Source organism: Ursus arctos, unplaced genomic scaffold, assembly GCF_023065955.2.
Source record: "Ursus arctos isolate Adak ecotype North America unplaced genomic scaffold, UrsArc2.0 scaffold_8, whole genome shotgun sequence".
In the NCBI taxonomy this organism is placed as follows: Eukaryota; Metazoa; Chordata; class Mammalia; order Carnivora; family Ursidae; genus Ursus; species Ursus arctos.
In genome coordinates this window covers 36,193,741-36,221,730 of record NW_026623100.1, presented here as the reverse complement: position 1 = coordinate 36,221,730, position 27,990 = coordinate 36,193,741, and the positions used below count along the sequence as shown (strand labels likewise).

Below are 27,990 nucleotides of genomic sequence, written 5' to 3'. Positions count from 1 at the left end.
GCCCACCTCCAAGGTGGTCCCAGAACACTTGGGCCCTTCACTCTCCCCATGCTATCACCAGGAGCACCCCTTCTCTCTGCCCACTGCCCGCCCTCCCCAGCAACCTATGCCCTGATCCAGATTGATCTCCCATCTCCAAGCTCAGACAGTGTGGAGCTCCAACAACGTGGCTGGGCAGGACAGACAGAGCACACCCCCACCAGAGGCTGCTCAGGTTTTAACGCTGTGTTTGTCTCTAGCTCCCTTCACCGGGAGAGAAACTGCAGACTCTTTGCCATGGCCAAGTCCCCACCTGGCCCATCTGTGTAGCTTCCTGCACATTCCAGCAGGCTGGGCCTCATGGAGGCTTCACCAGCCCCACACTGGCAAGCCAAGCACCCTGGGCTGGCTCCTCCTGTGACAAGGCCAGCAGAGGCAAGTGAAGAGAACTGACACAACCTTGGAACTTCCTAACTCAGTCTGCTCATTTCACAAATGATAAACTATAGGCCCAGAGAGGGAGAGTGGCCAGCCCAAAGTCACACAGCTACTTGGTGCTAAAGTCAAGAAAGGAACTCACGTCCCCTGACATGGGCCCAGGGCTCTTTCAAGGAAAACCTAGCTCTGATGTTACAAGGCCATCGCCAAAGGCCTATGAAGTGCCAGAGCAGGGAAGCATTCGCCTCCGGGGAGCGGGTGTGGCCCCGCGTATCACCGGGGGCAGACCCCATCCCCGCACAGCCATGCCCAGCTGAGAGGTGTCTAGCACAGAGCAGCAGCCCAGGCTCAGCCCCTCCCCAGGAGGGCTTCCTCACACTAATCCTACTGGCACCTTCTCTGCCTGGCAGGAGGCAGCTCCCAGGACTCCCCACCCACTGGTGTCCTCTCTTCTCTGGACCCAGGCAGACCCCGACCTAGGGAGGGCCGCAGAGGCTGCCTGAAGCCTCCCTCTGGCCTCCCACCCCCAGGCTGCAGCCCTGCTGCTGGGCTTCTTCCAGGGCCCTGCCAGGGTGGGCTCCTCACCAGCCACCATATCCATGTCAGGCAGAGTCGGGGAGGGTTCCAGAGATGCAGTGGGTGGGAACAGGGGCACGGCTCCAGGGAGTGGCGTGTAGGACACCTGCAGGACCAGCGAGGCCTGGAAGAGATGGGGTGGGAGGGCAGCAGGTTAGTGCATCGGCCTCGGACCGGCACCGGCCAGCATCCTTCCTGTTCCTTTTACCCCTTCGCCAAGGAAAATGGCTCTGACGGGGGTCAGGTTTGCAGGAGGCTGGGGCAAAGCCACCCCCAGGGGCCCATCAGCATGGTCAAGGGGTCCAAAGCCCGGAGTCAGCTTCTACCTCTCCGAAGCTGTGCGATCTCGCTCGAGATCTAGAACCTCACTGTGCCTCACTTTCCTTGTCTGTAAAATGAGGGTACTAGCAGCAATAGGACCTTCCTCGTAGGGCCAGATGGGGATGAAATTAGCTGAGAGAGCACATCATAAGCTTCTATAAATGAATCTGCAATTCAAGCTCTCCTGCAGGGTTTTTCAACTCTCAGTCTAGGCCCACAACAGGAAAAAGCCTCCGTGGCCACTCTGCTCAGCTGAGGGCCCTCCTCTGTCTCCCCACAGACATCTCAGCCTCATTCTGCTCCAGCGCTGGCTAGCTCTGAGAGTCTCAGGGTGCTGCTCACCTTTCGGAGCTCTCTTCCCTCCCAGAAGCACCCCTGTCCCCCACCTCAACCTCAGCTGTTCCCGCTTTGACAAGCCGAAAGGAGAATGACTAGTCGCCTCATTCCCACAGGCCGGGAAAGCGCGCCCTGTGTTTTCACCCCATGGACGCACTGCCCTCCACACAAGACCTGCACTGTTGGAAGGGCCCAGAACCTGAGGAAAAGGAACAGCCTCGGCAGCCTCCCCAGCCTTACAGCTCCTAGGCCAGCGGGGCCTGGCCCAGCATTCCCTGGTACCACGGGTCCAGCAGGCCTCCTGGGGCAGCTTTTTTATGGATCAAAATAATAAATGCTCTATTTAAGAAAGTTTAGAGGGTACAGAAACCTTAAAGAAAAAAATAATAATAATGCAGGGCGCCTGGGTGGCTCAGTCGGTTAAGTGTCCAACTCCTGATTTCGCCTCCGGTCATGATCTCATAGGTCTTGAGATCAAGCCCTGCATAGGGGTCGACGCTCAGTGGGAGTCTGCTTGGGATTCTCTCCCTCTGCCCCTCCTCCCACCCACACTCCCACTCTGTCTCTCAAATAAATAAATCTTTAAAAAAAAAAAAAGAAATAAAAGAAAATGCAAGAGAAAACAAATTGCTATAATTCGACCTTTATTCACATTTTGATATAATTCTCTCCAATCTTTTTAAACACATAGTGTACAGCCCTGCTTTATATAAAATGCTTTTCTATTTTACTTATGTTAGACAGTAAGCATTTCCCAGGTTTTGAAAAATCCTTTATAAATATAATTGTTAATAATGCATAATGTCCTCTGAGCGACTCAGCATAGGTCACTAGACATCTCTACTGAGTAATATTAGGGATTCCAGAAACTCCCTGGGTGAATCCTGGTCCTGACACAGAAAGGGCCGAAGGTACACTGGGTGGCTCCAGGTCTGGGGCATGAACCCCAGACTAGGGCCTGGGCAGGGGCAACCAGGCTAAGAGAGGGCAGGACCAGTGGAAGGGTGGGGCTCAGAATGCTAAGGAAGGAAGCCAGCGCCATCTCAGCTCCCAGGAGACCCGGGGAGAGGCCAGGAAGGCAAAGAGACCCTTTCCGTCGGCAACCAAGGCACTGCCCTCACTGCCTGCCATGCAGGTTTGAGAACCACCAGCAGGTGTCGCCACTTGAGCAGGCAGAGAGCCATCACCCTAAGATCCGGGAGCCCCAGGAGGAAAGAACAGCTTCTGGGGCCCCAGCCGGGTGCCCAGACCTGCTCATCACCACCCATGAACTCCTGGAGATCCCAGTCAGGAGGTCTGGGGTGGACCTGGGCATCTGTATTTTTAACAACCGTCCTGGGGCTTTCTCACGCTTCATCAAAAGGCAAGTTGGACTCTTTGGAAAAATAAGTAATTCTAGGGATAGTCCAGGGAAGGTAGATGACCCTGGAACCCTTTGTGCCAGAAAGCAAGGAAATACCCAAAGAATGATAGAAACATGTCCAAAGGACACAGAAACCTATTTTCATGGACTCCCACTGGCCAAATCTGGGGACAATTTAAATATGAAAATAAATAATAGTAGTCAGTCTAGAATCTGTCTGAGGATAGATTTGGCATCTTCTCGTGGCACACAGCTCTGAAGGGATGTGGCTGAGAATACTGAGTGCCAGGCCAATGGAGTCCACAGGCCAGCCTACAGCAGGTCTTCATGGCCACCCCCAGCCTTCTTCCTCTTTTCAGTCCTTCCAGGGTTTTCCAAAGATCCCACAGGCCCTGTCTTCACTCCCATCACTCCTTCCGCAGGTTGCTTTGACAGTCTGAGCTAAACTCAGTTGGGCACTCCTGGTATGCTCTGCCCACGGGGCCCAGCCCGGAAATCAGCCTCAGTGAACAGCCAGTGAGAATCCTGCAGAGGTCTCTGTCCCTTCTGAGCACAGCCTCAGTTCTCTGTGCCTCCCGCTACGGGGCAACAGCCCCCGGTCCCAGGTGGGAAGCCCCAGCTCAGAGGGTCTCGGGACCTGGGGCTGCTCCGTGACCTAGTGCTGTCACAGGCACTAGAAGATGGACCCAGACACTCTCCACAGGCCAGAGTTGTATCCTGGCTCCACCTCCCCCAGGCTGTGCTCAGCCGGGGGCTCGACCAAGCAGGGCTTCAACTCCCTCTCCCATCCATCCCTTGTGGCTTTACACACCCTCCTGGAGACACGGTCTGGGAAGGGTTGGCAATCTCTACAGACAGGCAGGCTCCCAGCCCAGAAAGGAGAAGGTGGCAGGTTCCCAGCTGGTGAGCAAGGAGCACAGAGTGTGGGAACAAAGAGCCGGAGGAGGAAAGGTGAGGCATTCGGGGACGGTCACCAACCTGGCTCAGCCCCGTGGACAGGGACCAGGTGTGAAAAGGTGTCTCAGGGGCTGGACAGGCGTCTGAGCTTGGAGGGGCCCAAGTGCAGGAGAACTTGCAAGAAACACCAGTCACAGATGTCCAGAGGGCAAGAGTGGAGAGATGTTTGAGCAGCTCAGCCAGAAGCTAGGAACCCTGGATGGAGGCATTGGGGGCTGTGATTTAATGATTTATAAGAAACACAGATTTGGTCATTCAGGTGACCAAACTATACTTCTTAGAAATATTGGGTCTTCATCCACAGTTCCTGAAAACACTCAGAGCCATAAAGGTAAAATGGGTGTCTTGTTATTAATGAAGGTGACTTTTGGACCCCACGGAAGGGTAGGAGCTGGTTGCCAGGAGGACCAACCATGTGATCAGAGGGTTGGAACTTTCAGTCCCCCCCCCCAATCTCTGGGGAGGAGAGAGGGGCTGCAGGTTGCATCAGCCAATGACCAATGACTTAGTCAATCATGACTATAATGAAGCCTCCATTAAAAACTCAAGTTTTTTGGTCCCTTTTTTTCAGAGAGTTTCCATGCTGAGGGAACTAGAATACATCCATGTGCCACCGAACCGGGTCCCAAGCTCCACAAGGGCAGAAGTTCTTTTGTTCAGGACTGTGCCCTATGTATCTCCTCATCTGGCTGTTGATTCATATGCTTTATCATATCCTTTAATAAAGTGGTAAATGTTAGTGTTTCTCAGATCCCTGACTCAAGATATCTCCCTCACCAGCTACCTACGGTTCCTCCAGGAGTGTTCTACACCTTTACAGAACGCTGTGGTCCTCTTCAGGATCCAGAAGTACTTGGAGTCCATCTTGACTCTAGGGATGTGATACTGTGATTTATAATTACAAATGTGTGCGTCCATGGCACTGAGCTCCTTTTAGGAATTCCCTAGACTTTCCTAAGTGATAAGAGCCATCAAGGTGTCTTTTGTTGTGCTACTGAGATGACTTTGGAAATCACCGAAGGATGGGATCTGGTTGCTAGTGGAGCCAACCTTGCCTTTAGAGGGTTGTGGAACTTTCAGCCCCCACCACCTCCAGGGAGGGGATCCAGGCTGCGGATGGAGTTCAATTGCCAATGAAACCTCCATAAAACCACAAAGAACAGGGACTGGAGAGCTTCCAGGTTGGATAATAATAGGTAATCTGGTAAGTAGAATGTTTTTCTGAGTTCTGTGAGCCACTCTAGCAAGTTAATCAAACCCAAGGTGGGGATCATAGGAACTTCCAGTCCAGACCCTGTTGGTCAGAAGCACAGGGGAATCTGGACTTGGGATTGGCATTAGAAGGGGAAGGGGAGGTCTTGTAGGACTGAGCCCTTAACCCAGAGCCGTCCCTGGGTAGACAGTGTCAGAATTGAGTTGAATGATAGGGCGCCCAACTGGGGTCAGAGAATTGCTTGGGTGGGGGTGGGGGTTGGAAATTGGCGTTAGAACCCTTAGACTTCATGAGTAGACTAGAGAGCTCAGGGGGAGGACAAGGGGGACTCAGAAGGTGAGTCCTTCTCACCTCCTCCTCAGAAGAAGACAGGCTCATTGATGCTGGAGGAGGTCACTGAGAAGACTCGCCCACCAGCTGACCCATGATAAACCAATCGGAGGCTTCTCACCCCCTCCACTCTCCTGGGAATGTAAGTTCTGCCTGCCCTCCTTGCTCCCCGAGGCTGCTCCAGGCATGTCTTGAGCTAGCGACCTGGTGTTGAGACTATCTGTATGGATACACGGCTAAACCCAGTTAGGACCTCTGTATAAACTTTTAAGATTTGGTAGATGAGTGCAGAGATCTACTCATCTTGCTGCCACCCCAGACATGCCTCATAGGTAAGTCCCCAAGTTTACTAACCCTGCCGCCTACCAATGTGGAGTGGCTTGCCTCTTTCTTGGGTGTCCCCCTGCCTTCCATGTAAGGGGACTGTTCCAGATTTCACCCGGGAAGCACCTGAAGAGGTTATAAACCAAGTGATCACCGCACTAAACCAGAATGTTCTGTCAGTGAGCACCATGCGAGAGAGGGATGGATTCTCCTGGGAACTAACCTCTCTCCGTCAGGGAAGCATCCAGCCATCACTGCCCTAAGATGCCTCAGGAGGAAATTCCAGCATCAGAAAGGCAGTGGACCAGGAGTCCATTCAAGTCACTCCCACCCCTGAGAGTTCAGGAGATGTGCCATCCACCGACTTGTCCCCATTTGGACACGGAGTCACTGTGTGACTTCAGTCAGTCACTCTCTTTCTCTAGCCCTCAGTACCCAGTAGTGGTTCCTTTCCGAGTTCTGCCCAGGTTTGCCACTTCCTGACTCATCAAGCCAGCCAAGGTTCCCCACCCTCGCACGTACACACACACACACACACACACACACACACACACACACACACAAGGTAGCCCCACGCAAACAGAACTCAGCCCGGAATCCCCAAGGCCCCACCGGGAGGAAGTATTTCCAAATGGATAGTCCCCCAGTGCCTCCTGGGAGGTGGAGCTGACCCAGAGGAAAGGTCAGGAATTCTACTGACCAGGAAGAAAGAACCCTGCAGGGTATATTTAGCTCCCTAAAAATAACGGGAAGCCAGAGACGAGGGCTGGGAATTGTCTGGTAGGACTGGAAGAGCACTGGAAAGGCTGGGGGGAGGGGCAGGAAGGACAATGGAGGAAAGGAAGAGGGTCTGACAGGTTCCGGTGGGCAGGGGAGAGGGATGTCTGTCTCCCTTCCCTTGTGATCTGTAACCCAGATGACTCAGATATTCCAGATCTGGAGATGGGGGCTGGGAGCTTAGGGAGGGCTACCAAAGAGATTGGGGGAGCCATCACCAAAGCTGCCCAAGAAGCCTGGGGAGTCATCAGATTTCTAGTAAAGAACCAACCCCAGGAGGTGACCGTGCCCCCCTCCAGGGCAGGAGGAGACCCAGGGGCAGGCCAAGCTGGTGTGAGGCAAGGCTGACTTGAGCCTCACAGGAGGGGCCAGGGCTCCCTCCTGTCCCCTTCCCATCCCTTCCATGCCAGTCCCCCTCCACAGCACCCCAAGCTCTGGCCAGGGCAGGCCAGGCCTGGTTGCTGGGAGCTGGACTATGACACACCACTCATGTCAGAAAGACAAGGCCTCAGACCAGACATTAGCGTGATGCAAAGGTCCAGTGGGCACTTACCCCTGTGGGCTGCTTCTTGGTGTCCAGCAGGGGGGCATTGAAGCTGGCAGACAGACTGGGGGTGGCGAGGACCTCCCGGAGTGGGACTTGGGCTTCCCCCAAGAACCTAAGTGGAGAGAAAAGTAGAATGTAGAGAATAGCCTAATGTGCCTGGCTCTTCTCCCAACATACCACCATCACCACCTTACCACACAAACACCCTGCAGACAAAGCTGACCTGCCTCGAACACCATAGTCCCCGAGGACCCCTCGCGTTTCCCTAACACCCTGCCCCAGTCACCCCATGCATCATCCCTGGAGGGCCAGGCCCCCTGCCCTGAACAAGGATGCGAGACACCTTCCCTTCTCCCAAGGTCAGCTTTCTGCCTCTCCGCAGAGGCCCAGCCCTACCACCCCTGACCGCCTGGATACTCCCATAGAAGGGCTGCCTTTCCCATCAGACCTCAGCAATCCACCGGTCTCCTAGAAGCGGGGGGACCCGTGCAGGGTCCCTGAAGCTGCAGTCACTCATCTGACCCACATCTACACAGGCCGCCTATCCCGGTTTCCCAGGGCTCGGCCAGCAATGACCACAAATGAAGAACAGTCTTTCCTGTCTTCAGGGACAGGGAGAAAAGCAAACTGGGGCAGGGCAGACACGCCCCACTCCTAAGAGAGGCCCAGGACTGTCACAGCACACACGTAAGGCAGCATCTCCAATTCGGACTGGTGTGTGCTATATTCCTCTGCAGCATGGAGCAGGCTTGTAGCATAGGTGGGGGGTGGGGGGCCCCATAAACACATGGGTTCTTAGGAAAGACTAGGACACCAAGCGATGACCAGTTAAGGGACCCTCCAAAGAGTGCCAAGGAAAAAGTCTGTGTCCCCTAAGCTAAGACATGGGCGAACTGCATTCTGCACCTCTGTGGCGGTGGTGGGAAATCAGGGGCAGCCAGTGGCCCGTGTCTATCAGAACTGTCGCCTGACGTCTGCATCGGACTTCTGCACGCTTCCTGCACAGGACCGTCAGGGCATGAACCGTGAACAACCACAGGCGTGCTCCCAGCTCCTGCTTCTTAATTTTTTTTCCCTGATGAATAAACAGCACACCTGTTATTTGGGACCTTCCTTTTCCTAGTGTCTCTAACAACTGATTTGAATAGAGGTTTTACGAAGTATTATTGAAATACAACTTCAATCTTAACCTAAACAGCTGATTTTTTAAAAAAAGATGTATTTATTTGAAAGAGAGAGTGTGAGGGGTAAGGGACAGAGGGAGAGGGTGTCTTAAGCAGATTCCGTGCTGAGCACAGAGCCCAATGCAGGGCCCAAACTCATGACCCTGAGATCACGACCTGAGCTGAAACCAAGAGCCGGACACTTAACCGACTGAGCCACCCAGGTGCCCCTGAGCAGCTGATTTTTAACACTGGCTGCTCAGTGAGATATCACCTCTCATTCATTAGGATGGCTACTACCCCAAAAACAGAAAAGAACAAGCGTTGGTGAGGATGTGGCAAAATTGGAACCCTTGTGTTCTGTTGATGAGCAGGGGAAAAAGGGAATACAAAAATGGATCAAACCATATAATCTAGCAATTCCACTTCCGGGTATATACTCAAAAGAAATGAAACCAGGGACTCGAAGAAATATTTGTACGCCCATGTTCATAACAGCATTATTCACAATCACCAAAAAATGAAAGCAACCCAAGTGTCTATCAACAGATGAATGGATAAACAAATGAATGGATAAATAAAATGCAATAAAAATTAAAATAAAATTAATTAAAATAAATTAAAAACATGCTTACAATGAAATATTACTTAGCCTTAAAAAAGAAAGAAGTTCTGACACCTGCTACAACATGGATGAACCTTGGAGACACGATGCTGAGTGCAATAAGACAGACACAAAAGGACAAATACTGTATGCTTGCACATTTTTGAGATGCCTAGAATAAGCAAGTTCATGAAGAAAGTAAAATAGAGGTTATCAGGGGCCGGGGGTAGGGGAAACGGGGAGCTATTATTCAGTAGGCACAGAGTGTCAGTTTGGGAAGATGAAACATTCTGGGGATAGACCTTGGGGATGGTTGCACAGCTGTGAATGTGCTTAATGCCACGGAGCTGCACATTCAGAGTAGTAGAAATGGTAAGTTTTGTCACGTATATTTTACCACAATAAAAATTAATTAATTAATAGCTGCTTATTAATTATTAATAACTGCTCAATAAAATCACTTGAGCTCCATTCTTCTTGGAACCAGTAGACTCTTGGTCACCTTACGTAAGGTTCCCTGGCTAGCAAGGCAATAACCTGGTTTGTGCTGAATTTTGTAACATTTTTCTAACATTTCTCTAAAGAAAGGGCTAAAGAGAGAAAGGTTCACTCACATTCATTCCTCGTGATGCTAGGAGTCACATTTTCTGGAATTCGGACTGGTGTGTGCTATATTCCTTTGCAGCATGGAGCAGGCTTGTAGCATAGCTTACTAAGCAGGGGCTCCTGGAGGGTCTCCGTCCCAGGGCCAGCGTGGGGAAGGCACCTGCCACCAGTGGGTTGACTGAAGTGTCCTCAGTGTCACCACATAGCTCCCAAGATCTGACCTTTACTGCTCACTTGCTTGTACCCACTGACCTTTGTCCCCCATTTTTCCATTAGCTCTTCTTTCCAGCTTATCTCGTCACTCAGGAGAAAGACCCCACTGACAAAGCATCCCAGGACGGAAACCGAAACTGCCCCTCAAACCCTAATGACTGTCCTGGTGAAGAGCTCTGGCAGCCCAGACCACCCAGACCAGTTCGAGCTTAACTCCCTGTTGACACCTGCGCAGATGGACCATGGATGGACCCATGGAGTGACTGACAGTTACCTTTACCTCGTGATAATGCTAGAATCTCTGCCCAAGTTGGAGCGCAAGCCTCATTTACATACCATACAATGTTGGGATAGGCACGTTTCCTTAAGGTGCATGACCCACCTTGTGCCCGTCCCTACGTAGATGACAAGCCTCCCCTACGTAAATATTTTAAATAGTAGGAACCCATTCACCCCTTGCTGGGGAGTTGGCTTTGGAAGTTATCCCCGGGGATCTTATTTGCTGCAAATAGAGTTTCCTCTGTGCAACAACTCCAGCTGGGGTAGTTTCTCTCTGTGACTCACCCAGGAGCAAGCTCATGTTAGTTTTGGGGGGCTACATCACGGCCCAGGCAACGTCAAAAAGACAAGACGGTAGGTGTAAAAGGCCCGTGAATCCATGCGACATCAGCAATAGGAGTCCTCCGTTCTTCACGGGAAAAGTGGGGCAACAGAGCAGAGGGACTGGCTCCAGCAGGTGGATGACTGAGCTTGCCCTAGCCCTTTGAGTCCCCCGATTCCCTGCGGGATCACCTGGAGCGGGGTGGGGGTGAGGGGCAGAGCGGGCAGTGGGGGCTGAGAGGCGGGCCGGCGGTGCAGACGTGCTGCTCGCGCGGCAGCTCTCGAGCCCTGGAGGCTGCGGCCAGAGCCGACCTGCCCTCCGTGGCCTCCCTTTCTGGCCCCGGGCCGGCCAGCCCTGCGCCCCCGGAGAATTCCCGGAAGTGGGGCGGGAACAATGGCAGGAAATGCCCCGGGAAGCGCCGGCCCCACCCCTGCCAGCCCAGGCACCTCCGGAGGCAGGGAGACCTGGGCCAGGAGGGACCGCTTGTTATTTCCTCCCTTAACGTCTTGCTGGACCTTGAAGTGCTCCCACCTCCCACCCCTGTCACAGGCCTTGGCACCAGTCCTTTGGAGGAGCTGGGTGGCCTTCACAAGCCCCCACCCCTAGGAGGAGAGGCTGGAGGCCGCACAGCCGGCTGCCTGTCCCCAGGGCTCTGGCCGTACTTCCGTACTACCTACGGAGCAGGCAGCCCCAGAGCGGGCCCACAGAATTGCTCTGGGAGGCCAAACTGCGTTGGCCGGACTCCCTGGGGAGCTTGGATGGTCTGAGGCTTGATCACAGGAAACCCTTACGGCCACTCTTCACTCATTCTGTCACAGAGGGTGGAGGAGATGGCTTTATTCAGACAGCCTCGGGGGAGGAGGGCCCAGACCCTCAGGGAGACCCAGGGCATCCGCGGATCAAGACGAAGGGGCCTCCACCAACCGGAGTGGCAGTGGCAGTGGCACCAGGCAGTGGCCGCTTGTGGCAGACAGGATTCAGTAGGACCACAGGAGGGGTCTGGGGGTCCTGCAGAGGCTGTGTCAGGGCCAGCTCTGAGCGTGTGGGTAGGTGGGAAGGAAACCCCCTGCAGCCTACAATAGGAAAATGTCACTGCTCTCCCAGCCTCCCCGGACCTGCCATCCCTCTTGCCAGGGCGGTGTTCTGCAGCCACTGGAACGTGGGCGCAGGAGAAATGTGAGGGCTGAAATCCCAGCTGCCATCCCACAGACGGAGAGGGAGGTCAGGAATTGGCGTGGGGGAGGGAGGGAGAGATCCAGGCAGTTCACACATTGACAAGGCACACGTTTTTCCTCCAGGGCTCAAGAACTGGCTCCCAGACTCATCACCCAGTAGGGCTACTGTCCTGTCGGAGATGGGAGAAACGCTCTGGGGTAGCGGCCTCCCAATCTGAGCCATCGGTGGGAGGCTATACATTAAAGAGGCCAAGTAAGTTTATTTTAACGATGCACAAAAAAATCTAAACAATTTTATTTCAGAACATTGGGCCTTTTTCACAACATTGTTTATAAGAACAAAACACAGGAGGCAACCCAAATGTCCATCCTAGAAGATGCATAAATAAAGTATAGTACAGCCATATGATGGAACACTGCACAACTACACAAATAACGGGCAGTGCACCGTAGACTTATATATGGAAAATCTTCCAGATACGTTGTCAAATGAAAAAACAGAGTACAAAAAGTATGTATAGGGGCGCCTGGGTGGCTCAGTTGGTTAAGCGTCTGCCTTCGGCTCAGGTCATGATCTCTGGGTCCTGGGATCAAGCCCCATGTCCAGCTCCGTTCTCAGGGGGGAGCCTGCTTTTCCCTCTCCCTCTGCCCCTCCTCCCAGCTTGTGCTCTCTCCTCTTTCTCTCTCCCTCTTTCAAGCACATAAATAAAACCTTAAGAAAAAAAAGAGTGTGCATAATATGCTACCTACTACTTAGACTAGTGGAAGTCATAGACAAATGAATGGTGGTGACGAGGCTGGGGGGAGGGGAGAGTGGAGTTACTGTTTAATAAGTACAGACTTTCAGTTTTACAAAACGAGCAGAGTTCTGGGGTGGGTGGTGGTGATGGCCGCACAACGCTAACATGTTTAGTACCACTGCATCGCACACTTAAAAATGGTTAAGATGTGTATTTTACCACAATACCAAAAATGAAATCTATTCAAATAAATAAATAAATAAATAAATAAATAAATAAATATGCTCTTTAAAAAAAGAGGAAAGTCAGAATCTATACTAGTGATTAAGCAATAACATAAGAACTCTGGAAGGACACAAAAGAAACTAAGGACAATGGTAATCTACAGGGAACAGGTAAGAACTGGGCAGCTAGGGGGACGCCTGGGTGACATCTGCCTTCAGCTCAGGGCACGCTCCAGTCCTGGGATTGAGCCCCATGTCGGGCTTCCTGCTTAGTGGGGAGTCTGTTTCTCCCTCTTCCTCTCCCTCTGCCTCTCCCCTGCTTGTGCTCTCTCTCTCTCTCTCAAATAAATAAATAAAATCTTAAAAAATAGGAACTAGACAGATGGGGGACAAAGACAACAGGGAGCGATTTCACTCCATTTTTTCTTACAGTTTCTGTTTTATAACCCCTTATGTTTTTTACCAACTCAAAATTTAAATTTAAAACTGGAACATAAAATCCTAAAAATCTTATAATTCATTCATTCGGCAAATACTTATTCAACACACCCAACAAAACCCAGCCCCCACTCTCATGGAACTTACTTCTAATAATAGCTCCCCTCCTATTGAGTGAGCGCACGTGAGATACAGTGTCAGGCACCCTACCTACACTCCCTCATTTAAAATAACACTAGCCCTATGAGGTAGGTACAGTTATTAGTTCAATCCATCTTACAGGAGAGGAAATTGGGACTCGGAAAGGCATTTGACTTGATTTTACACAAAGAACAAGGCAGTCAGAAGCAGACTCAGAGGCTTTCCTTTACTGGACCTATGCTTGACCTGCTGGTGCACCTCAGAGCTCCATGAATATGAACTGAAACACACCATCAGGAAAGGAACCAGAATGTCCTCGGTTTGCTCCATCCATGCAAAAGGGAGCCCAGCCTCCACATTTAATCTGATTCAACTTAAAAAAAAAAAAATCTAATTCCAGGGGTGACTGGGTGGCTCACTCTGTTAAGCTTCGGACTCTAGGTTCCTGCTCTGGTCCTGATCTCATGGGGTCATGATCTCATGGCATCCTGCGCTCAAGCCCCGCTGTCAGGGCCTACGCTCAGCAGGGAGTCTGCTCTCTGCCCTTCCCCCAGCTTGTGCAGGCATTCTCCCTCTGTCTTTCAAATAAATAAATCTTTTTTAAAATATCTAATTCCAAGCTATATTAATTACACCTTTTTATTTTCTGTATTTTTTTAATAGGGCCACTTCTTTTTTTTAGAAGATATTTATTTATTTATTTATTTATTTACTTATTTATTTTTAATTTGAGAGAGAGAGCGAGACCCTGATGGCAGGGAAAGTGGTCTCTGCACCCGCAGAGGGTGGCAGACCCTCCGTAGTTACCCCAGCCTTCCCCTATGCCACGGTGCTGCGAGCTGTAGAAGGTCGGGGTGCAGCAGCCCAGGGTGGACAAGAGCCCCAGGCGCTAGGAGCCGTGTGGGGAGCAGGAAGATGGGAGAAATGGGTGCAGCTCACACTGACACTGATGAAGAAGTGGATGTAAGACAAGGCCCCTCCCCCAAATGCCCAAAAAAAGTAGCGCAGGAAGCCTGGCAGAACCCACAGCTCCTGATCTATTTGATTCAGGGGACACCTCAAGTGGCAGACTCTAGGGTGTCACCCCAACCATCATTTTCACCTGTCCGGTCACTCCTAACATTTCCAGATGGTATCTTTCAACCTCTAGCAACACTCTGGAAACATCCTTTCTCTCCTCTTCCAAAGATAAATATTTATCATTGCATGATTAAGTATAAGAGCTCTCAAGTCATCCTTCCAGGGCTGGAAGCCCAGCTCTGCCACGTGACAGCTGTGTGGCTGGACACAAGTTACATAACTTCTCTGAGCCTGTTTCCTCATCCGTCAAAGTCATTCATTCATTTGACAAATATGCAGTGAGCGCCTGCCATGGGTCCAGCACTGTCGTAAGTACTGGGGACACTGGTTGAACAAAATGGACAATCCCCTCTTCACCATGGGAGCTTCTGGGGAAAGTACACACTTCAGAGGGTTCTTGAAAACTTGAGTTCACACACCTAACACCCTTACGTGTGCCTGGAACATGGATGGGGCTTGGGAAATGGCAGCTCCCTTCCTCCCCACCCTGTTCACCACCATCCTGTCCATCTGGGCATGTACCTGTTGTCCCGAATCACCGTGAGGGCCACATTAGAACATGCCTTGAAACACTGTCATATGGAAGAGGTTAGATCTACGTTTGGTCTTTCCTGATGGTGGACTAGAGAGGAGAGGCTCAAAATCTCAGGGAGAAAAACGTGGCTCAATAGAAGGAAGAACTTTCCAACAGACTAACCCAGGCCTGCAACGGGCTTCTTCCTGACTCCAGCACTGTCCTTCAAGGATGGAAGGAACGAGACTCCTAGCCTGAGGACTCATAGGTCTTTCAACGCTGGCTGACATACCTGCCCGGGGGGGAAGGTTGCGGTGAAAGCTTGTGTGGCCCATGCACAGGCCCGGCCGAGAGTAGGATCAGTAGTGAGGGTAGTGGGTTAGACAGTTGTCCTCATGACCACTAGAACCTCCCACAGGCTGTAAATGTGGAGGAAGTGCTGGGGATGGAAAGCCAGCTCACAGCCGTCATGGTAAAGACCGAATCAGGAAGAGTCATCTGTGGATGCGGAATCTCGGGGCACATTCTGATGAGGAATGGGATACGTGCAGGGTCTTAACATGTCTCTTAAGAGACTCAGAGGGGGGTGAGGAAGAACAGTAAACATACAATGGAAAAATCAGGTGCCACCTTGACACGTGATCAAAGTGACATCATCAATGGGGGGCGTCTTGTGCCCCCAGAGCCTGAGACGGACACAACACACCTACAAAATATTCTGGCCACGAATTAGTAACTGAGTCTAATCATGAGAAAAACATGAAATAAGTCCCAAACGAAGAACATTCTATTAACAAAAAACTGGCGTATTATTCAAAACTGTAAGTTGTTGTAAAAGACAGAGGCTGTGGGAATGTTCTAGATTAAAGGGGGCCATGGAAACATAATGACTGAATTGAATATGGGAATCTAGATTGGATCCCATACTGAGAAAGAAGGGGAGGGGGGCTTTCTATAAAAGACATTATTTGGGGGCACCTGGGTGGCTCGTTCAGTTAAGTCTTCGACTCTTGATTTCAGCTCAGGTCATGATCCCAGGGTTGTGAGATCAAGCCCTGCTTCGGGCCCCAAATTCAGTGGGGAGTCTGCTTGAGATTCTCCCTCTCCCTCTGCCCTTCCCCCACCCTCCACCCCCTCACTTGCTCGCTCTCTAAATAAATAAATACATAAATACATAAATAAATAAATAAATAAATAAAATCTTTTTTTAAAAGATATTTAGTCAACTGATAGGACGGAATAAAAACAGTGAATTAGGTGGAAGTCTGGCAACCATGTTAAGTTTACTGAAGTTGATAGCGACACTGTGATTACGTAAAAGTACATCCCTATTCTTAGGAAATACACTGAAGTATTTAGGGATAAAGGGCCATGACGACTATAACTTACCCTCCACTAGGAGAGAGGGGGAAAAGGAAGGAAGAAAACGGGAAGGAGGGAGAGGAGAGAGACTAATATAAAGCAAATGGGGCAGAATGTTAATCAGTGATTCTGAGTAAAGAGTATAAGGAATGTTCTTTGTTCTGTTTTTGCAACTTTTCTGTACATTGGAAATTATTTCTTTAAAAAGCTCCAGAAGCATTTCCATGTGTCAGTTTCTCATTCTTTATCTTCTAATTTAAGACACGGACATGTCAACTAAAAATACATATATTACAACGCAAGCCCATTCATTACTGACTCAGCGGCACCTTCCCCTCATTAGAGTCAATGGATCAGGCATGACCGGAAAGTCAGCGAGCCCCTGGCTGGCAGGGCACACACACATACACACACGCACACACATACACACACTCTCACACACACATACACATGTGCACATACATACACACCGGCGCCATACATGCACGCACGCACACGCATGCACGCTCTTGCTCACACACACGCACATACACACTCGCACGCACACGCATACATGCATGCGCACACACACCTACACACACGCACGTACACACACACATGTGCACTCAGGGAAGATTTAAGGTCCCTGGGAGGAGAGAGCCGTGAGCTGTGGCCACCCCCAGCCCTCAGCCGTGTGTGCCTGGCGTGAGGGGCAGGAAATGAGGGACAGCCGGACATTCCCACCCCCTGAGCCCGCCTGGCCTCTGGCAGCCTTCCCGCCAGTATCTGATTCCCCAGGGGCTGCCCAAGGGTAACCAAATAGTTTTCCACTTCCATCCAGAGAAAGACAAAAGAAAAACTATTCTGAAACCCGGGAGTGTCCTGGAGAGAATTCAGGACAAAATATAAAAATCCTTGGAAGATCAGGGAACGGTCAACACTTCCGAGCATGCTAAGAACAATGAGATGGTGACTGTATATATTCCTGCCTCCCAAATATTCCAGAAAGGGGGGCCTGCAAACCGGCCTACTGAAAGCCAGAGGCTGAACTTCGGCCTACTTTCCCCAACTTCTAGCAACAGCAAACCACCACTCTGCCTTTTTAAATGTCTAAGTGCACATACACACACAGCTGGGGGAGCATCTGGGAATAACGGTTGTCCGCAGGGAGAAAATATCCTCCACACGTGAAACAGACGGAGAGTGAATTCTCCTGATAGGATCCCAAACATACAAACTGCTATGAATTAGTAAGAAAAAAACAAGCAACTCAAAATATGAGGATAGGCGATTGACAAAAGAAGAAATACAAACGGGCAGTAAAACACGTGAAAAGATGCCCAACTTCACAAGTAGTCAAGAAAACACAATTTAGGGGTGCCTGGCTGGCCAGTCAGTAGAGCATGCACTCTTGATCTCCAGGTTGTAAGTTTGAGCCCCACGTTGGGTGTAGAGATTACTTAAAAATAAAATCTTAAAGGGGCGCCTGGGTGGCTCAGTGGGTCAAGCGTCTACCTTCAGCTCAGGCCTTGATCCCAGGGTCCTGGGATCAAGCCCTGCATCGGGCTCCCTGCTCAGCCGGGAGCCTGCTTTTCCCTCTGCCCCTCCCTCCACTCGTGCTCTCTCTCACTCTCTCTCAAATAAATAAAAACTAAATCTTCTAAAAAAATAAATAAATAATAAAATCTTAAAAAAAAAAGAAAGAAAACATGGTTTATAAGATACTCTTCTCCCCCAACCATGGCACTAAGCAAAAATAAAAAACTGACAGGCGATTACTTTTTACACGTTTGGTGGACATAAATTAGGACACATTTCTGAAAAGTAATTTGGCAGAATCTATGAAAATGTTGTATGCTCATATCCTTTGATCTAATAATCAACTTCTATGGACCTATTTTAAAGAAAAAAAATAGTATAAGGTCATGAAAACTTTGGGATAAAGATAGTCACTGAAGGGGCAGAAAAGAAATTAGAAAGAAATCAAATCCCAATCAGTAAGGGCAAGTTGGAATAAATTATGGGGCACCCACCCTGTGAAATACCACACATCCATTTAAAATGGGGTTGATCCAGGTGCCTGGGTGGCTCAGGTCATGACCCCATAGTCCTGGGATCGAGTCCCTCATCAGGCTCCCTGCTCAGCAGGGGAGTCAACTTCTCCTTCTGCCTCTGCCCATGTTCTCTCTCTCCCAAATAAATAAAATCTTTAATTAATTAATTTATTTAATGCGGTTGATCAGTCCACACTAACATTGGAAAGAGTCCATGATGGTATAGACCACTATGTACAGCATGATTCCATTCTTAAGTACACGCATGCACGTTTTGTAAACAGATGTTTGCACAGGCTGAGGAAAAGTCGAGAAAGATATGCACCAAATTGTCAACAGTGGACACACTGGAGGGAAGGGAAGCAGCAGATGAGGAAAGGGTGGGAAAACCTGCACTTCCTCCTTTATAACTTTTTAGGAATGGAGGTTACTTTTGCTTATTAAAAAGACACTTATAATTTGTATATTCTTGTGGGGTTTTTTTTTAATTCTTTTAAATAAAAGACTGTGTGTGCACCTGTGTATGCGGCTTGTTGGTGCGCACTCCGGTGCAGTCACGTGTCCACATGGGGCGTGCGTGTGGTGCTATGCTCACAGCTGGCGTGGTTTGTGTATGTGCGTCTCTACAGATCCAACAGTCCCTAACTGAACACCTTCAACGTGCCAAGCACCCAGGAGGCATCTGACGCCCACACACTATCTCACGCAAGCTTCACGACAACCGTGCACCGTAGGTACTGTTACGGTCATTATCCCGATGGGGAAACGGGTTCAGAGAAATCCAGGTCGCAGTGTCAGGATGAGGCTCACTACGGAGAGGGGGTCCCCGAGAGCAGCCTTCGACCCTCATTCCCATGCCACCACCCCTGCCCTGCTCAGCTCTGTGGACAGCTGGGGCACTGAGGGCACCCGCCCCGGCTGGGCTGGAACCCCTGGACCACACCAGCCCACCCCCTATGTGGCCCCCCAGGCACCATCCGGCCAGCCCTCCCCCCAGGCGCCCCTGCCAGGGCCTGTGCATTCTTGTGCCGGGCTCCCCTTTGAAGGACAAACACTCTGGTTCAGCTCCTTCCGAGAAACCCCCACAGTCCCCAGTACATTAAGCCCATTGTCCCAGGAGGCACCAGGACACGCCCACCTCCACCCCGAGGGCACCCAGGCCGCCTCCGGCTCAGAGGCAGCCCTTCAAGCGATCGTCACCGAAGTCAGGAAGACCACCTTCCCAATCTCCTCAAAGGCTATCATGTTGTCTGCCGCTCACCATTCACATTCCGCACGGTCCCCCAGGCTGCGAAGAAAGGCGAAACCCTAAGCCATAGGTGGCCACCAACACTTCAGTATGAATTAGTCCTTTCTCAAACCATCGCTGGCTGAGAGCGGGCTTTGATGGGAAAAGGCTGAGTCAGTGGGAACCGAAGCAAGTGGCGCAGCGGGAGAGCAGCACAAGAGAGATCTGGAAAGAGGATGTGCCAAAAGGAACTGCCATTTACGGAGCAGCCAGCAGCCTCTCCATGGCCGTTCCCCGAGATGCGCTTGTGCAGTTGGTGTGACGCCCCCTGAGGAGGAAGAAACGGGGCGCAGGGAGCTTCGCTGAGACAAAGTCCACACTCATTCCACTGGGCCAGGCTGTCAAGCCCTGTGTGGCGGTGGGAAGAGGGGCAGCTGCGAGAGGAAGGAGGAGGAGGCGCCTGGGTGGCTCAGTGGGTTGAGCGTTCGGCTCAGGTCGTGATCTCGGGGTTGTAGGATCGAGCCCCCCAACCGTCCATCTGCTTAAGATTCTCTCTCTCCCTCTCCCTCTGCCTCTCCCCCCCCACCAGCATGTGCTCTCTCTCTCTCTTAAAATAAATAAGTAAATAAAACTTAAAAAAAAAAAAAGAGGAAGAAGGAGAAGGAGCAGGCATTCAGAGAGGTTCCCAGGCTGCCTCCTGGGCCCCCAGCCAGTTGTAGGCACCATGATGGATGACCCATATCACCGGAAAGCGAGGGCCAGCAAGGCTCTGTGGGGGTGAGAGACCCCTTAATGCTGCACCTTAGAGAGTCACCAGGTCACTAAGAGTTTCCAAGTATTCCAAAGAAATTGCTACTACAAACATGAACTACTGTGAACAGGGTTTTTTAAGGCAATATGCCTCCTGACCAATTCCTGGTATAAACTTTGGGGTCCTTCTGTATTGCTTGTTTAAAGGGAAACGGGGGAGGGCGGACGCCTGGGTGGCTGAGTCGGTTAAGCATTTCCGCTCAGGTCATGATCCCAGGGTCCTGGGATCGAGTCCTGCATTGGGCTCCTTTCTCAGCTAGGAGCCTGCTTCTCCCTCTGCCTGCCACTCCCCCTGCTTGTGCTCTCTCTCTCTGACAAATAAATAAAATATTTTTTAAATAAATACATAATAAAATCAAGGGAGACAGGGTGCAAAGTCACCCTGAGAGACATCAAATACAGAACCCCTGTTAGGTTGACATTTAAGATAAACCATGGATAATTTTTTATTGTAAGTATGTCCCACGCAATATTTGGGACAAACTTAACTGGGTGTCCTGAATGTTCCTTTGTTGAAGCTGGCCACCCCATTCCGGGCCTGGCGAGGCCTGGAGCCAGGCAGGAACATGTTGATCCCGGTGTGTTTCGGACAGGTAGATGTTCTGACCCCTATGGAGACTTTTGCTTCCATGTGTATGTTTACCTAATATTTAAATAAAAAATACACCTGCATTAATTAATTTCCACGGAAAAGCCATTCTCCGGGACAAATTAAATTAACCACATTTAATTCATTGACATATTTTCTATCCAGTGCAATTAACTATTTCCTTTGTCTTCAATCTTCATTTGTACTTGACTGAAATTAGTGTCATTGGTAACAACTAGTTCCTGTTTACATTCCCAACACAGATTTGGCTCAAAGGTCTCTTTTTCAGTGTGTTGGTTCATATCAAGCTCCAGCAAATACAGCTCCTTTCTATTTTGAGTTTTCTCTTATGGAATTATTTCTATTAAGTCCAGTTTCCCCCAGGTCAGTGTTTACAGTTACCAAGGGGATTCGTCATTCCCTTTTTCATTCCCTTCACGATTCTACCATGTGCGGTTTTAGCCATGATTACTTCGTGGTGATCATTTCCACCACTAATCGCACATACACTATTACAAGAGTGACGTTTTGTATTTATTTCCTAGTTAATCTATGAAAAAACTGACAGCATCCTTTAGAGACGTGCTGGCGTTGCCCTAACACAGTGGGCGTTCAACTTGGGGTGTACACCGGCCTCCCGCAGGGATGCCCGCACCTCACTCCAGAGTTTCTTGTTTAATCTATTTGCTGTGGAGCCCAGACACTGATCTCTTTTAAAGCTCCCCCATCAGGGGTGCCTGGGGGGCCCAGTCAGCTAAGCATCTGACTTTGGCTCAGGTCACGATCTCGAGGTCCTGGGATCAAGCCCCGCATCAGGGTTCCCGTTCAGTGGGGAGTCTGCTTCTCCCTCTCCCTCTCCCTCTGCCCTTACCCCCACTTGTGCTCTCTCTCTCTCTCAAATAAATAAATAAAATCTTAAAAAAAAAAAAAAAACCAGCTCCCGCATCGTTCTAATAAGCAGCCAGGTTTGGAAAACTGTTGTAAAAATCTAGAGCTATGCTGTCCAACACAGCAGCCACTATGCACATTAGCTATTTCAATTTAAATTGACTAAAATTAAATAAAATTCAAGAGTCAGTTCCTCAGTTATACCAGCCAACACAGAACATTTCCATCATCTCAGAAAGTTCCATCAGGCGGCATGGGTCTGGATTGAGGTGAGTGGCTCTAACCCTGGACTGCCCAGTTAGAAATCTCTCATAACCAGTGGTTTGTCACGGTGCCCGCCAGCCACTGGGATAGGGAAAAGCTGCAGGTGACGCTGTCCTGTAGCCTGGATGAGGAACCTCTCGGTGGAACCCCCCAGTGGTCAAAACAGCTGGTAAGGGGTCAGCATCAGCACCCCTGCAGCGTCCCTCTGAGAAGCCCAGAGGAAACGGGAAGTTGTCAGTGCCGCCTGAGACAGGAGTCCAGGACCTCCCGCTGGGCTTTCTACCGTGTCTCCTATCCACAGGAGTGGAGTTTCCTTTTGTGTGTATTTCGGACCTGGTTTTATCAAAGTTGGCCCAGCCCCGCAGTTGGCTCTGGGGTGGCTCAGGGTGGGTGGGTGCTAAGCAGCCAGGAGGCAGTTCCCAAGCCCCTGTTCCCTTCCTCTGGCACGGAGGGCTCCCCAAGTTCCCAGTCTGGGCCAGCAGACCAGTCTGGTATAATGAGGCCACCCCAAACTGCCAATGGTCATCAGGGGAAACACAGCAGTGTCAAATGCCACAGAGGCCTTGGGGACAGAGGAGAGTCGGGGTGGAGAAGAGCTGGAGGGGAGAAAGAAGGGAGAGAGGAGGGAGGAGAAGCAAAGTGCGAGACTTGTGAGACAGAGGTGCTGAGGAAGGGGCTGTGAAGAACGAGGGAGCTCTGGGGGACCTCTAGAAACCGATGGAGGCAAGCGAGGAGGTTAGGCGGAGCGAGAGGAGGCAAGACAGAGGGAGCCCGAGAATTACCATCAGGGGAGGCTCTGGTCCACCTCACTTAGAAGGAGCCCAAGGAGGACCCTTCGTCAGCTCACAGCACACAGGCCCAGGACGCCCAGAAGTGACAGAGGGCTACGTGATGACCCTGTAGGTCCTCACTGAAATCCTAAGGTCAGATGACAACGGTCACTGTCATGCCTGTCATTTCCTTCTTGGCTTCCTCACCGGACAGTGACAATGTGAAAGCAGAGAGTAGGTGTTCTTCCTTTTTTTTTTTTTTTTTTAAGATTTATTTATTTATCTGGGGGGGTGCAGAGGGAGAAGAAGAGAGTCTTAAGCAGACTCCACGCTGAGCACGGGGCTCGATCTCACGACCCTGAGCTCACAACCTGAGCCGAAACCAAGAGTCAGTCACTCAACCAACTTTGTCACCCAGGCGCCCCCAGAAAGTAGGTGTCCTATTTAAATATTTCCTTAAACTGAAACCACTGAATTTTTTCCCCTTTCTCTTTCAAACTGTAAAATGTCACATGGTTGCTCTTGTTGCTTCCTGGTATATTTCATACTTTCACCGCTTTGGAATTGTTAATACTTTTTTTTTTTTTTAAGATTTTATTTATTTATTTAACAGAGATAGAGACAGCCAGCGAGAGAGGGAACACAAGCAGGGGGAGTGGGAGAGGAAGAAGCAGGCTCATAGCAGAGGAGCCTGATGTGGGGCTTGAACCCAGAACGCTGGGATCACGCCCTGAGCTGAAGGCAGACGCTTAACTGCTGTGCCACCCAGGCGCCCCTGGAATTGTTAATACTTTTAATCTCAGACTCTTCTCACCACCACGTGTAGGATGAAAGTCCCGTGAGGTCTGACCGCGGGGACACACGGCATGGCCTTGCTGTCCTGCCTCCCTGCCACTGCTCCAGCAGCCGCCCCCTCAGGCCCCTACAGGCAAGTAAACTGCTCTGGAGGCCACACACCCCACGGGCTGCCACAATGAAGCCACAGCTCTATTACTGCCACACGTGACACTGTGGTTTGGGCAACCTTGGAAATTCTTCAGATATTTATGAATATAAGTTTAAATCTGAATTTAGTTTAATTCAAATTTAATTTTTAATTGCTAGAAGTGCAAAAAAATTTTTAAAGATTTTATTTATGTATTTGACAGAGAGGGAGGGAGCATAAGCAGGGGGAGCAGCAGGCAGAGGGAGAGGGAGAAGGAGCCCCCCCACCCCCCACGGAGCCCTGATGCCAGGGCTCAATCCCAGGACCCCAGGATCATGACCTGAGCAGAAGGCAGACGCTTCACTGACTGAGCCACCCAGGCACCCCACTAGAAATGCAAAATTAAGAAATGTTTGGAAAACTCAAACCCTACATGCAAGTAGTTACAAGAAAGAAGTTGCTAGTAAATCGGGAAGTTTTGAGAATTAGCAGTTCTGTAAATTGAAGTTTGAGGAACTGATTTCCAGCACTGGCCCTGCAGTGAACTGGTGTTCGGGGAGCTGGCCTCCCCCTAGGAGCTAGAGGACACCCACAGGGGCCAACAGGAAGGCCCCAAGGTGCAGTGCAGCTTGGCCGTCGTGTGTGGCACTGGCCTGGTGTCACCCTGAGGACCAGCCTGGCCCTTGAATTGGTCAAAAATATCTTCACAGCCCCTGCTTTCAGGTCTGCTTTATGATTTTAGAAATCTCCCCACAAGGCCTGTAAAATGCTGAATACGATCATAAAAATGAAACCCATGTGCCTTGCAGCAACCAGACTGTCCCACCTTTGCCTCCCTAAGCCCTCTCAAGTCTAGCACCATAAGGGAACGGAACTCTCCAGAAGAGTCCAGCACCCCCCTGGGCCTTCCAGGAGCCTCTGAGAGGCACAGGGACTCAGTGATGACAAGCATGTTGCAGACCCACCTTCAAGGACAGCTGTACCATCACCAGCCTCTGAGAAGAGCACCCCATCTCTCAGAGCCATGGTGTCCCCCATAGAGATGACAACTGTAACAGCAGTACCCAGCTGATTTAAAAAGATCTTGTATTATAAAGGCTCAGCACAGGACCAGACACTCGTCTAAGCCCTTGGTAAACATCAGCTGTTGTGGTTTTGCTATTCTTACCCTCAGCCTCGTATCAGAGAACCCCTCCCAATCTGGCCCCACGCTCCGTCCTCACTGGGCTGCGTGTGTCAGTCCCACCTGTAAGGCCTTAACCCAGCTGCCCATCACACCCGAATGCTGGAATGCCCTCCCCTCCTCACCCTCCAAAGCCTTGGAGTCAGTCTGTATGGCCCTCCCCCAGGAAGCCTTCCAGGACTGTCCAGGGCCCAGCATCACTCCCTCCCTCACCTGCCGCTCCACCATTCAAGCTTATCAGAGGCTGCCTTTTTTCCACAAAATGTCTGTGCTGGGGTAGATTAGTGTGAAGGGATCCCAGCCCCTGCCCCCTGCGCAGGCAGGGTGGAGGTCCCCATGAAAAAGCGCCCCCACCTCCCCACACACACCCTGTTCTACATCCATGACGAGCAGAGTCACAGTGAGTGGCAGGTGGATTTTTCTTCCAAGCTTTTTAAGATTTCAGACTTTCCAGGTGTTTGGCAGCCCAAGACCCTAGGCGTCTGACTCCTCCCTTCCTCCCTCTCTCTCCTCTCCCACCCCAGGGTGCCAGGCCTGCCAGCCCCAGACACTGGCGACCCAGTTCCCAGACAAAGGCACGCCTGTGAGCAGATCACCAAACAGCAAGCCCACGCCTCAGTAAACGGCACCAAGAGCAGGAGCCCACCCCTGGTGGCACCTACCACAGCCCTACCCACCCCCAACACCCCCACCCCCACCCCCCCCACCACTCCCAGCAGGGAGGCTGAACCCTGCCCTCACATTCAAGGCCACGGGGCCTCACAGGCTGTTCTCCCAGACCACCTGACCCCACCTCGAGCGGGGCCATCAATCCGCAAGCTTGGTTGGTCCTGCCCGCCCCCGGCCCCCACTACCACCGGCACATACAAGGCCTGCAGCTCAATGACAGGAGAGAGGACCCACTGCCTGTCTGTGAAGAGTCTGCTTTTGCCTCCACAGCTTTGCTCCTCTACCGCCCTTGCCTGAAAACCCTCCTCACGACGTACATGAAACAAGAGAAAGGCCTGCCACAGGGAGGTTTGCCGTCACTGCGTTACCTTCCCACTTCTAAACCACAGATCTCACCTCCAGTCCCTCCTCTTCCGTGACACCCTCCTCAAGAGCTCCCTGCTAGCTGCAGCTTCACTTTGCCAGCCTGCTGCTGGGGTGTGCCGCTGCCCTCACCGGCCTGGACTGGGCGGGGAGAGGTGGCCGCACCCAGGCTCCCCTGGGCTGGAGCAGGACACAGGGAGCCTTTCCTCCCTGCTCCCTGGGGCACAGGTTGTCCGTGCAAATGCACGCACACCTGATTCGAGCCCATCTCCCTTCCCTGCAGCCTGGACAGCTCTCAGATTTACCCGTGGCTGAGTTCTGGAGGCTACAGGCAGGCCCCTCCCCAACATCTACCACTAGGCCAGGCCCAGGAGAGGCACGTCTTCAATAAATGCTGAGTCAAAACCCCAGCTCTCCAGGGCCTAGATTCTGGAGTCTATGTCCACCACGAACCTCCCTGTACCTTCAGGCCACGGAGTCCCCCTTGCCCACCTCACCTGTTCCTCCCCATTGTCTCATGGTCTTTGACCACCACATGGAGCTCAGAGCTCTGATCCAAGGGGATGCCCTTGAGGTCCCACTCAAAGCCCTGGAAGAAAAAGAGAAAACACATCTTAACTGGTGGCCCCCTAGGAGAAGAAACTGTGTCTGGTTTACCCTGGTCCCTTCAGGGCACTAAACAACCATCCATGAACAATGCTGGGGGGTGGATGGATGAACGAGTGAGTGACTGAATGAATGAATACATGAATACAAGAATACATGAATACCAGGGTTCCAGAGGCTCAGAAGAGAAAACGAAAGCTGAAGGCAGAAGAGAGAAGGAAGTCAGGCTCCCATGGCCCCCTTCCCCCAGCTCAATTCCACCAATCACCGGGAAGCCGGGCCAGGAGCACAGCTGGGGAAAATGCGTGGTGACCCTGTAGGGTCCTCAGGGCCCGAGATCAATATGCTCGTACGGAAGCCAGGCCTGTGGTGGGCAGCATGAATCAGTGCCACACTGGGTGTGCCTGTCCAGAGGCCCTGGCACTCTCCTCAGAGCAGAGGTGCCCCAGTGCACCCCAACCATAGCCACGCAAGGCATCCAGAGTTTCCCCGGGACCAGCAGGGGGCCACATGCAGGGAGCTGGCTGAGGACCTGGTTAACAGGGAGGACGGAGGGGAGGAGGTGGGCTTTGGGCAGGAAGAACAGCCTGTGTAAGGGAGTCAGATCAGGCCAGAGAGCCCCTAAACGACCTGCCTGGTAGTTCTACCTGGCTGATGAGAGCTGGGAGGAAGAGAAACAAAAGACATCTCACTCCTCCCCGTGCCACACTCACATCAGAGGAGATGCTTCTATTTACCCAGCAGGACAGGCCACCAACCCTCCTCCCAGGTTCCTAGCACCAGGCGGACTCCGTTGACACACTGGACCAGCAGCCCGACCACTCCTTGACAATGACACTGGGAGAGCCACCTCCTGCCCCAGCCCCCGACTGGTCACTGCAGAGACAGTGGCAGCAGAGCGAAAAGGAGGGAGAACGGAAAGCTTGCCTACCTCATTCCACACGGGGTTCACGCTGTTCTTGATGACTTTGGTTCTCTTCTTCACTCCTGCGAGAGACACAAAGGGAGAGTGGAGAGACAAATGCCACCCCTGCACCTCCCACCGCGTTAGGGTTGGCTTCTGAGAGCTGAGAGCCTCGCTGCCACCCACCTGCCAAAGGAAACCTCACCAAGCCAAGGGGTTCCTGAGAATCCCACCGGGCTGCAAGGAGGGGCCGATGCCAGTCACGTGACTTCTCTCTTTCAGCTCTGGGACTGAGAAACAGCACCCCCACACTAGCATGTTTTTAAAGGAAAATACTCAGCTTGTCTCTTCTTAATGACTTTGTTACTGTAATGATAATATGTTATTATATAACATAACAATAACACATTCTATTGTTAGGAAGTTAGGACTTTCTAAATAAAGTTGTTTAACTGTAAATTTTCTGATTCTAAGAATGAATGATCTTCATGGAGAATGTTTTTCTTTTTAAAAACATCTACCTGCACCTATCGTATGATTCCATTTCTTTGAAACAGCCAGAGAGGCAAATCCAGAGACAGGAAATAGATGGGTAGTTTTCAGTGGCTGGGATGGAGGGATGGGAACGGGGAGCAAATGCTTCATGGAGGTTTCTTTTGGAGGTGATGAAATGTTCTGGAATTAGAATGATGATGATTGCACATCCTGGTGAATATACTAAAAACCGTCGAAATTG

General features: G+C 51.2%; 1 protein-coding gene across 33 annotated transcripts in view; it reads right to left on the bottom strand.

The window, feature by feature from the left end:
• The window catches only part of DYSF (dysferlin), a 209,874-nt gene that overhangs the window by 153,639 nt on the left and 28,245 nt on the right, over positions 1-27,990 (bottom strand). For 24 of the 33 annotated variants that reach the window (XM_044392323.3, XM_044392349.3, XM_026483173.4 and 21 more), the window contains 4 exons: positions 27,282-27,337; positions 26,242-26,333; positions 7,168-7,273; positions 1,003-1,117 (listed from right to left, as the gene is read on the bottom strand). In XM_044392323.3, coding sequence (XP_044248258.2) covers positions 1,003-1,117; positions 7,168-7,273; positions 26,242-26,333; positions 27,282-27,337 — 369 coding nt within the window. Of the gene's footprint in view, positions 1-1,002; positions 1,118-7,167; positions 7,274-8,067; positions 11,786-20,582; positions 20,737-26,241; positions 26,334-27,281; positions 27,338-27,459; positions 27,497-27,990 lie in introns of those variants that run through there. The other 9 variants (XM_048222686.2, XM_048222687.2, XM_057309168.1 and 6 more) reach the window with 4 other exon arrangements.